Raw genomic sequence first — 12,239 nt, 5'->3', positions numbered from 1 at the left:
CGATAAAAGTCAAAAAGAACTAAATAATTATGCAACAAATGCAATTGAGTAGCCAAGAAGGACTAAATGATTATGCAATAAATGAGCAACAATTGAGTAATCAAGAAGAACTTAATGATCATGCAATCAATGAGTAGAAAAAATTGATAGAAAATGACGATAATAATCATGCAATGAATGAGCAAGAAGAATTGAAAGAAAATAATGATAATGGTTTGAATGTAGAAGTTGGTAATATAATTGAGAATGAAAATGAGTTAGAAAAAACTGATCATGTTTTGGATATATATGATCCAAGATCTCAGGATAACATTGATAATAAAACAAGTGATCTTTTAGTAGAGAGGTCCTATAAGAAAAGGTAATCTTAAGTTCACTGTAGATGAGCTTTCGAGACATTTTTCATATTTTTATTACACAAGAAAATTATCAAATGGAGAGAATCAAGATAGAAAATAGTTTGTATAATCGAAATATGTGAACAAAGCATATTGTTTTTGTTGCAAATTGTTTAAATCAGTGAAAAATAAAAATTTGCTAGCAAATGAAGGTCTTAACGATTGGAAATATTTAAGTGATAGACTTAAATAACATGAGAATGGTGTTGAGCATATTACTAACATGAGAACTTGGATTGATTTGGAAGTTAGATTGAAAAGAAATGAAACAATTGAAAAAGAGATCCAAGTGTAAATTAAGAAAGAGAAAGAACATTGGAAACTTATTTTAGCCAGGATTATTTCTATTGTGAAATGTCTTGCTAAGTATAATTTGGCTTTTTGTGGGGATAATGAAAAATTTTACCAAGATATTAATGGTAACTTTTTGGGGCTACTTGAATTAATTACAAAATTGATTTGGTAATGCAAGAGCATTTTAGATGCATTCAAAATAATGAGTTTCATTATCATTACCTTAGTCATCAGATTCAAAATGAGTTGATTTTTATATTAGTTTTAATGTAAGAAGTAGTATAATTGAAAAAATAAAAAAGGTAAAATACTTTTCAGTGATACTTGATTGTACTTCAGATGCAAGTCACCATGAGCAAATGACTTTGATAATTTGATGTGTGGATGTATTTGCTTGTTCTATAAAGGTAAATAAGTATTTTATAGAGTTTTTGAAAGTAGATGATACATCTGGAATATGACTTTTTAATGAATTATAATTTGTTTTAGAAACTCTTGGACTTGATATTGATAATGTGAGGGAGCAAGGTTATAATAATGGTTTTAATATGAAAGGTAAAAATCAAAGTGTACAAAAGAGAATTTTTTTAAAATAAATCCAAGAACATTTTATATGTTATGTGCTTGTCATTCTCTTAATTTAACAATTTGTGATATGACAAATTCTCATGTTAAGGCTATGTCATTTTTTGGAGTTGTGCAACGCATGTATACTTTATTTGTTAGTTCTGCAACAAGGTGAAAGATTTTACAAGATCATGTTCATCAATTAACTCTAAATTCATTGTCAACAACAAGATAGGAAAGTCATGTTAATAGTATCACAACTATAATAATTAAGCCAAATGAGATTTAGTGAAGATGCTAAGACTAGGAGTGAGGCTGAAAATGAGCTTGAAAGTTTTGAATTTTTGTTGGGTGTGACTATATAGCATAACATTTTGAAAAAAAAAATCAATTGATTAGTAAAAATTTGCAATCTAAAGATATGTAAATTGACATTACAATAAAGATTTTGAGATGATTGATTTCTTATTTTGAAAGATGGATGAAGGTTTTCAATCTGCTATGACATTAGCGAAAGAAATTGCATCTAAAATGGAAATTGATCTTATTTTTTCTCTAAAACATACAACTCATAGAAAGAAACAATTTGATGAAAATTATCATAAAGAGATTTCATAATTTGCCGATGAATCTTTCAAGATTAATTATTTGTTTGTTATCGTTGATATTGCTATTTCATCTTTAAAAGTAGATTTGAATAATTGAAAATGTTATTTTCTAAATAACATTTTTGGTTTTCTATTCAATCATAAAAAGTTACTTTCTAAACTAAATTGATAAAATCGTACTTGTGTTCAACTATATCTCAAGAAAGATTAAATGACTTAACAATTTTATGTATTAAAAATGAAGTATTAGAAAAATTTGATTTGGAAAACTTTATTAATGATTTTGCTTCTTAAAATGTTAGAAGATCTAGATTTTTTCAATGATTATTTGATACTTGTTTTGTTTTTGTATTTGTAGGTATTGCACTTCTGGGAAAAATTTAGGAAATATATTTTATATGATATTATAATTTTTGAAGAATCCTAAGAAATATATTTTATATGGAGTTATCATATTTTGAATAAAATATATTGTTTTCAATTTTTTTTATTAAACTCTATATAAGGTCTCTTTTTTTCTTTTCTCCAAGGGCCCCAAAAGTCAGACCGGTCATGCTGGAAGGCTATTACTCCATCAGACAAAATATAGATCTTAAAGATCAGTGTTCATATATAACTCTTTTAATCATCAGTTCTCAATTGTATTTGCTAAAAATCTAGGAAAATTTAAATTTAAAAATGTTTATATTATTTTAATTAATTACTTTCTGCCATTTTATTACTCATGTTCATATCTTTCCAATAGTTGGAAACTCAAATCTATAAGCATTGAAAACATAAAGTGTCTTTGTGTTTGCAGTTTGATAGATCAGTAGACGATCTAAATTGTAAGCGTGCATTCAACACCACTTCAATAATTGCTAGTAGCTTTCATGAATCTCTTATTCCATCTTGCAATAATTTGCACGCTCATTGCTCGATCATTGAAGTAGAATTTTTTTGGAATTGCTTCTCCTTCTTTGGACTTGATTCATTCGCATTAGAATGCATTTTCTTTTACCACCAATTTCTTGGTCAAATTTTGAGGACCAAACTTTTTGAATAACAACTTTATTGCTCTTGCAATGAATTGAAAATAGTCTCATAATCCTCACCGTCAGAAAAATAACCATATTATAAGTATGAGTTAATTGATAGATATATCATAATATTGGTACGAAATCTTATTCTTATTACAGTGACTATTTTATTTTCAATCCTATTAAAATGTTTAAAAGTATCGCCACTTTTATATTTCACCTTATTATCATTAACATAGAGGTTTGTGACTTAAATTTTAGTAAAGTAAAGATAAATACTTTCTTTATGTGTTAGTCAGTATTTCAAAGATTAATAATCGTCCTGATTTATTTTTTTTATATTAATTTTGGGATGAGTTGACGGGTGTTAAGATGAACTTATTAGTCTTCCGCCACCTGATTATCATTAGCATGATGATGTTGTGATGATTTGGCAGATATAGACGTCAGCAAATCAATGATGTGCCATTTCATATTCACTTGGTGATGTGGTCGATATCAACCTACTCCAACAACCACTTAGCTCACAATGTTAAGTGCCTGTCGGCTTTATTTTGTCTTTTATTTTTTATTTTTTGCATATAAAGAAGTGGAGTTGTTAATTTGTTAGATTTAATCTAAAATATGGCTGAGTTGGAAGTTTAGTTTAGTTTTAAAATATTGTCAATTTTTTTTTAAAAAAAAAAGCATTATGTTCTAAATGAAATAGTTCAGTTTTACCTGAGAAAAAGAAAAAAAATAGTCAAATTTTAATATGATATTACAAAAAAAAAAAAAAAAAACTATGATCGTGATCGGGCATGACAGTACAAGGATGAGGCAACCAATATATTAAGTCTTTCTCTGTTCAAAATTTTCACCTGTAATTTATCAACATAATCTCAAATTTAAAGATTACATAATAAATTTAGACTTATTATTTATTCCTGGAGTGACTGGATTGGTATGAGCCTCTTAGCTCTCTTTGTCCTCGGGAGTGGGATTATGATGTCGTGATAAGATATTCAGATTATTATCCAAACATTTAAGACTTATATATTTATAGAATTTATTTTTTTACATGAGAAGTATAATCAAAAAATACTAACCTTCTGAGTTAGTTGATCATTGTGCGCATTTTTTTTTATACCAGTGATCAATAGAAAATTTTCTTAAGACGAAATGTTGGTTGCATATCTACGATGGCTAAGCATGGCGTCTTTTTCTTTTAATAGTGTTTTGTTCATGAATTCACTTCAATATTCCTGTTCACATTACAAAAAAGACCTTTTCACACTATCTAAAGGGAGCTTAGAGTTTCAGACCGGTTGTTGCGAGAGCAATTTTTAATTGATGTAAAATACCTTCTTCTCATGTTTGCTAATTAAATGTCTTTCAAAATTAAACTAATGTAGATATAAATATATTAACGGTTCTTTTAATTTCTAGATATTATGCATATGAGACCTCTCCAAAAGGGAGTTTAGAACGTGAATCTTGCCTCTTTCTAACATATCTATCCGCATTTCATGTCAGGATTGGCCTGTTCAAGCATCACTAGTTAATCCCCTACATTTCACTATTTATATTCCCATGGATTGATCGTTGATCGAACAGGAGAAGGCTTCACTAGTTCACTTCGCTCACTCTGTTTCTGGTGGCACGCGTGTAGCAATGCCGTGGTTTAGAGCTCTTCTAGTAGCGTTTTGCTTCTTGCACTTGGCCGCCGGGGAAGCTACCTCGCCTGCGGTATCTCGGGCGTCGGCGTGCAAGTCGTCCTTTTATCCAAAGCTCTGTCTCGCCCTCTTGTGGCCGTTGCGGCGCACGCCGTCGAACCAGTACGAGTACGGCAAGTACTCAGTCAGGCAGGCGCTCCGGCATGCGCGCCGCACCGCCGCCCTCCTCGACCGCTACCTCTCAATCTGGCGCGGCGCCGGAGGCGGCGGGGCTCTCGAGGACTGCCGCGCACTGGCCGGGCTGAGCGCGGAGTACCTGGCCGAGGTGCAGGCGGAGCTGGGGCCGAGCCGCGGCCGGCCTGAGGCGTCCGCTAACGGGCGGGTCCGCGCGCTGATGAGCGCCGTGGTGACCAACCAGCAGACGTGCTACGACGGGCTACCGGCGTCCCTGAACGGCGGATTCCCGGAGCTGCAGCGAGCGCTCGACGACGGCGCGCAGCTCTACGGTGTCTCCCTCGGGCTCGTCACCACCGCATTGGGGCGGAGCTCCTCCGGATTCAACGCAGGCCAGTTCTTTCAACTCGTCTTCCAATTGGCAATGGCGAACGTGCTTTGTTGTTTGGGTCCCAGATTCCAGAATTCAGATCTTGAGGACCGCAGACACTTGCATACGATCTCAAGCTATAATCTTGGATGACTCTTTGATTCGGTGATGTGATGATTTTACTAATTGTATAATCTCTCTTTTTCTTTCAACGCGATCAGGATCGTCGTCTTCCAGTGGTCCAAGTTCGCCTGTGCCGGTTTCTTCTCCGTCTACGCCGGGGAGGAGCCTTGTGGAAGAGCTCAGCCAGATGGTTCCGGTGAGGCTCTCCGAGTCTCCTGGAGTGAAGGTATCCCAAGATGGGAAAGGAGACTTCACGACCGTCTCCGAGGCTGTGGCTTTCGCCCCCAACGACACCGCTGCAGCCGCTGCTGGCTACTTTGCCGTCTACGTGAGCGAAGGCGTTTACCGTGAGAATGTCATCGTGCCGGCGAATAAGCGGAACCTAATCTTAATCGGAGCAGGAATCAATCGGACGGTCATCACATCGAATCACAGCGTCGGCGACGGATGGACGACCTTCAATTCCGCCACATTCGGTGAGAATCGATCGGTTTCCTGATCAAGTTGCAATTTTGGTGCTTTTCCCGATATAAAGATGCAATCGCCATAATTTGTTTTTTTTTTTTTTTTGATATAAAGATGAGATTTTGTTGAATTTCGAATGAGTGATCAATTGCGACGGTGATTGTGGTTGCAGCGGTGAACGGGGAGCGGTTCATCGCGGTAGGAATCACGTTCGAGAACACGGCGGGGCCGGCGAAGTACCAGGCGGTGGCAGTACGTAACAGCGCCGACCTCTCCATCTTCTACCGCTGCAGCTTCGTGGGGTACCAGGACACACTATACGTGCACACGCTCCGGCAGTTCTACCGCGACTGCGACGTCTACGGCACCGTCGACTTCATCTTCGGTAACGCCGCCGCCGTCTTCCAGAACTGCAACCTCTACGCGCGCCGCCCTCTGCCAGGGCAGTCGAACGTGGTGACGGCGCAGGGGCGCACCATGCCGGAGCAGGCAACCGGGATCTCCATCCACAACTGCACGGTGCGCGCCACCCCAAAGATCAGCCGCGGTGCCGCCAGAACCTTCCTCGGTCGGCCGTGGAAGGCGTACTCGCGCACTGTGGTGATGCAGTCGTTCATCGACGCAGCGGTGGATCCGGCGGGGTGGCTCGAGTGGACCGGGGGATTCGCGCTCGACACGCTCTACTACGGCGAGTTCCGTAACTACGGGCCGGGAGCCACCACCGGCGGCCGGGTGAAGTGGCCGGGCTTCAGCTTGATGAGCGCTATGGACGCCTGCAACTTTACTCTCTATAACTTCACCACCACCGACACGTGGCTGTCGTCCACCTCGATTCCCTACAACAGTGGACTGTTCTAGAGTTCATTGATATATTCCTCTAAGCTAATGTCTATAAAATGTGTAAAATTTCTAATTGGCCTCTCTTTTTATAGAATACTAAATTTTGCACCTCTTAAACCATTAAATCATTTCATTTTTTATCGAAATTTCAAAATAATTGATCTAATACGATATCGAAGGTAACGTTAACAACATTAAATTAACTAATTACGATATCATTTTATACACATGAGCACCTCAAAATTATGGGGCAGGATTCTCTGTATCCATACCCTAGTCCATTCTTTAACCAAGGGTCATTGGTAAAATTTTATGGACCTATTGTCCACTAATAAATAGGGTGGTTCATTTTCTAGATCCTATTTTATGATCCAAGAAACTGTGCTCCAAAATTATATTTAATATTATAAGTCAATTCTGAAAATACATCTAATCATAATAATAAAAAATCTAAAAAATTATATAAAATATTACTCTGAGCGTGCACGGACAGAGAGGGTGCTGACGGCCAATGTAACAGTCGTTATGTGAGTTCCAGTGGATCACATTCGACATGGACACATGAAGCGACTTTTTAATTCCTTTCTCGTGTACTGGAACAATCTCTTTTACAATGTAAGATGATATTAATTTTTATAAATCCGTATCATCTTAATATTGATCCGTAGAAATTAACATCAAGATTCAATATCACCTATCTTAGTGCTATCATCTTGATAATGATTTATATAAATCAATACTAAGATGATACTAGTCTTTAAAGAACAGTTTGAATCTTAGAGTTAATTTGTAAAGACCAACTTTAATTTGTTGACCAGTATTAGGATGTTAGAGTTGACACTTTAGTGTTGATTTATAAAAATCAATATGAAAATAAATAGTGCTGATTTAATAGTAACATTATTTTGAGGTTGATTTCTACGAATCAATATTATCTTGGTGCTAGTACGTAGAAATCAGTGTCATCTCATATATAATAAGAGAAGATAACATGAGTTTCTAAATAGAGTAAATTTTGTTGGTCAAAATCTGATCAATTAAAATTTTCTATTGTTCAATCATAATATATACATGTAATTAATATATACATATGATATTATTAAAATATCTTTATACATGCATACATGTATAAATTATAGCTGAATAAATTTTGATCATTTAATATTATCCTTCTAAATAAATGATCTTATAACTCATAAATTGAAAATCACTCACAGTAAATAGTCCACCGTTAATTTATTGAAGCTGGAACATCCTTAAATATCGACAAAAGTAAGAAGACATCCTACTACTACTGCACGGTCCGGAACAACTGCATTTATTCAAACAATAAAATGAGAGAAACAAAACGACACTGTAATAAAACTATTATAGCAAAATGGTGGGAATTCATCCTTTTGACAGGGTAATAAAATACAATTCAGATCCTGTCCCCATTTCTCTTTATCCCCGTGTCTCATTACTGATTAAATGAATCAGATTAAATCTTAAGGCATCATGACATTTTTAAAATATGTACAATATCCTCATGATGTGCAAAGTATCATTAAGATTTAATCTGATTCGTCCAATCGAAAATAAGATACAAGGACAAAGAAAAATAGGGACTGAGGATCTGAACTAAATAAAATAACATTTATAATAAAGCCTAAATTGTATAAAGTAACAGCCTAATAACTTACATGAGGCCCATTTATAAGCCCTTTTAAGTGGCCCACTGATAAACCAACTCTTCAGCTGCGCAAAACCCTACGTCTCCATCCCTATCGCCTCCTCCTCCATGAATCTTGTGCTCCGGCGAAAGCTGCCGTCTTTCTCCGCCTATCTCTTCCTTATTCCGGCCCCAATCCATCATGCTGATTCGGCGATCGGAGACTCCTTCGCGGCCGAACGCCGCTTCTACTCCACGGCGCTGGAGAAGAAGAGCTCCCCTTCCTCCTCCGACGCCTCCAAGTTCCCCGAGTACCAGCTTCCGTCAGTGACCTGGGGCGTCGTCCAAGGCCGCAAGGAGCGCCTCGTTTCCCGCGTCATCATCTCCGACTACCTCAAGTCCCTCGGCATCGTCCCCGACGAACTCGCTGACCTCGAGCTCCCTTCCACTGTCGAGGTCATGCGCGAGCGCGTCGAGTTCCTTACTCGCCTCGGCTTATCCATTGATGACCTCAACGCCTACCCACTCGTCCTCGGCTGCAGCGTCCGCAAGAACATTATCCCCGTGCTCGGCTACCTCGAGAAGCTCGGCATCCCCCGTGCTCGCCTCGGTGATTTCGTCCGCGCTTACCCGCAGGCCCTCCATGCCAGCGTTGTCGTCGAGCTTGTCCCCGTCGTCAAGTGCCTCCGAGGCCTCGACGTCGAGCGCTATGACATCCCCTACGTCCTCCAGCGTTACCCGGAGCTACTAGCATTCAAGCCTGAGGGAACCATGAGCACCTCCGTTGCATACCTCGTGAGCATTGGCGTCTGCCCCAGGGACATCGGTCCCATGGTCACCCAATTCCCTTTCCTCCTTGGCATGCGCGTTGGCACTACCATCAAGCCCCTCGTCGAGTACTTGATCTCGCTCGGTATCAACAAGCAGATCCTCGCTCGAATGCTTGAGAAGCGACCCTACATCCTCGGATACGATCTGGAGGAGACGATCAAACCCAATGTGGACACTCTTTTGAGCTTTGGTGTGCACAGGGAGCTCCTTCCATCAGTCATTGCTCAATTCCCTCAGATTATTGGACTGCCCCTTAAAGCCAAGCTCTCGAAGCAACAGTACTTCTTCAACTTGAAGCTGAGAATTGATCCCGATGGGTTTGCTCGGGTGGTTGAGAAGATGCCTCAAATTGTAAGCCTCCAGCAAAATGTGATCTTGAAACCTGTGGAATTCTTACGAGGCCGTGCCTTCTCTGATGAAGCTATTGCAAAAATGATCATCAAGTGCCCTCAGGTTCTCGCTTGTCAGGTCGGGCTCATGAAGAACAGTTACTATTACTTCAAGAGCGAGATGAAGCGGCCTATGGAGGAGCTGTTTGGTTTCCCAGAATATTTCACCTACAGCCTAGAATCACGAATTAAGCCTAGATACCAGAAGCTTGCAAATAAAGGAATCAGGTGTAGTCTAGATTGGTTACTGAATTGTAGTGATAAGAGGTTTGAGGAGAGGTTGCAAGGGGATTATATCGAAGCAGATGTACCAGGGCCTTCTTTTATTATGGGTGGAAAATTAGAGATGCCAGGAAGCCAATTGGTTTCAGAGGAAGAGGATGACAGTGATGTCGAAGTGCTTTACCGGCGTACCATTTCACTTTAGCAGGTCAGCTTTCAATTTTGAACTGCAATTGGCGTTTGTGTTATAGTGGACAAATATATTGGAGCTTCATTTTCTAATATATATCAAAACTATTGGATGAACCTCCCAGTGCATCAATAATAAATTTAATTAACCCATTCATGGATTCATTATATATCTTACTGTTTTTGTTGTTTTTCTTTTTTTAAAAATAACTTTGTTTGTCTTTTGTACATTTGGGTTCTTGTCCATATCATTTTAATTGTATATTTCCTGATTGATTCAAAACTCATTGTCGTTGATCTTCCACAATTAAAGTTCACTATGCCATCTTATTTGATATGCCTTGGTCAATCTCTAAGGTGGTTCACACATGTTAAACTTACTATTATATCTACATTACAATATATTGTTTATCTAACATGCCTTGGCTAGCACAATGGATCAAACTCTCTGTGGCTCTTGACTATAATTTGGCAAGCTATTAGGGAAAAGTTAAAAATCTTGAAGCAATGAAATTTTCAAGTTACTCAGTTGATGCAAGGTTTTTTTGCTGCGGAATTTAAAGTATGAAGTCCTCAAACAAGTTGAATCTTCTTCATGAGTCAAAACAAAGGCCCTTAGATAAAATCTAAGAGGAAAAGGATTTTCTTATTCTCTTTTTTTTCCTTTTGTCTTATGTTTGCTACAATAACTCTGTCTGGGATCTAACTGATTTAATCCCGGGTTGGGTTTTGATTAGAGAGAGAAGTCGCGAAGATGGAGCTCACTGAGTAGAAATTGTGGCTCAGTGTTGACTTGACGTAAGGGCGTCAGGGATCATCAACACACTAACAAGGTGGATGAGGTGTAACGATGCGAGTGTTGTTGGGTAGTACTGAGATGAGACAGCATTGAGGTCTATTCAACGCGGAAGAAGTGGCTAAGTGGTGAATTTTGTGAGCTTTAGATTCAGTAAACTAATTACATATCCACATTGCGCCTACTTAGTAATCAGAAAATGCCCCTCCGAGGAGTTGTGTTTCTAATTCCTATAATTATGGCGTCTATATGAAAATGCTCAATCTGTTATTGCCATGTAATCTCGTATTTGAAAATTTATTTAGTGTGTTATAGCTAACTTTGTTTCATGATGCTGAACTGGCACATATTAACATATCTTTAGAGGTGCTAGATGAGATTCATGTTTTGGCATATCAATTCCAGTAATCTATCTTCTTGTATATCAATATTGTGAATTGACAGGGCCAGTCACTGGAAAGTATTAATATTATCAATTTGCTGCAAAACATATATCTATACATTGTCGAGAACATGTAACAGCTGGGAAGAAGACATCATTCCCACAATGTATCAACAGACTCATCAGCTTATATTGTGGCACAGGTATTGACTATTCCTTAGCTGAGTTGCACAAGTTTTCAGCTGGAATTGTTTCTAATTCATGTAAAGGGTCCACTCGATACTTTTTCCGGTGCAAGAAATAATAAAAAGAGTTTTTCTTTTTCTATATACCTCAAAGGAAACTTGAATCCCATTTCGTCATGCTAGTTATAACTTCACCTGGACAAAACCCCTCTATTTAACAAACAACATGAACTAGAATGTTAATACACCTGTACATATTAGAGTACAAGTAAGAAGATCATGCACCTATACATCCTACTAAACGACTATGGTAAAAGTCAACTCTAAAACCTACTCTTAGTGAGCTGGTCATGCTAACTGAACCAAAACAACAACAATGAAAAATGAACAGGCCAGATGGTGACTTTTGCCTCCCACCTACTTGGTCCTTGGCTGCTCTAAGAGGAGATTGCTCCACAGGTCACACTGGAGGAGCCTTTCTGGTTTGAGATTGCAGCAGCCAGAGCAATCGGCATGAGGCAGAGGCCTTTATCTTCAAGGTACTGCTTGGCAGCACTAACATTTGTTTCCATGAGTTTCACTACTTCTTACTCAAAGGTTAGATTGTTGTCTGAGTCAGATAGATTTAGTGCTTCCTCTGGGGAAGGTATGAATAGGGTACCAGAGCCCTGAAAGAAAAGAGATTTATAGGTAAATTTTTAAAGCAGCAAGAGAAGGCTGCCATAATGTTGCTAATTCACGCGTCTTGCTCGATGTGACTTTTCATTAGCATGTGGCTTTCTCTTTGCGATATAGCAATTCATGAGAGAAAAACAAGGTTAGGAGTTTAAAAAGTACCTCATCTTGGGCATCTGTTAGTAGAGGAAAGACTGCTTTAGCCTGCTCATGCTTAGAACCTTCAAAAGTATCAAAGATATAGTCAAATAGAATCAAGAATCATAATAAATTGTCTGCAGAAAAGCCAAGGCACCTTGACTTGCAGTTGTAAGAATTTGACATAGTCAATGATTTCATCAAGCATTGAGGCTTTATCAGTCTGCATGAAATGGTGGAAGATTCAGTTTTAGCAAACACCAATTCT

General features: G+C 38.3%; 2 protein-coding genes across 2 annotated transcripts; both read left to right on the top strand.

The window, feature by feature from the left end:
* The first annotated feature begins 4,419 nt into the window (after positions 1 to 4,419).
* On the top strand, positions 4,420 to 6,612 carry LOC121994433 (pectinesterase-like). The gene is made up of 3 exons (XM_042548471.1): positions 4,420 to 5,107; positions 5,307 to 5,684; positions 5,846 to 6,612. The coding sequence occupies exons 1-3, from the start codon at positions 4,540 to 4,542 to the stop codon at positions 6,529 to 6,531; spliced, it is 1,632 nt and encodes a 543-aa protein (XP_042404405.1). The 5' UTR covers positions 4,420 to 4,539; the 3' UTR covers positions 6,532 to 6,612.
* A 1,633-nt stretch (positions 6,613 to 8,245) lies between these two features.
* Positions 8,246 to 9,814, top strand: LOC121998192 (transcription termination factor MTERF4, chloroplastic-like). The gene has a single exon (XM_042552982.1). It carries the CDS (start codon positions 8,294 to 8,296, stop codon positions 9,809 to 9,811), a length of 1,518 nt encoding a protein of 505 aa, XP_042408916.1. The 5' UTR covers positions 8,246 to 8,293; the 3' UTR covers positions 9,812 to 9,814.
* Positions 9,815 to 12,239: the final 2,425 nt, after the last annotated feature.

The sequence above is a fragment of the Zingiber officinale genome, chromosome 6A, assembly GCF_018446385.1.
Source record: "Zingiber officinale cultivar Zhangliang chromosome 6A, Zo_v1.1, whole genome shotgun sequence".
NCBI classification, from domain to species: domain Eukaryota; kingdom Viridiplantae; phylum Streptophyta; class Magnoliopsida; order Zingiberales; family Zingiberaceae; genus Zingiber; species Zingiber officinale.
This window is presented reverse-complemented; position numbering and strand designations above follow the sequence as displayed.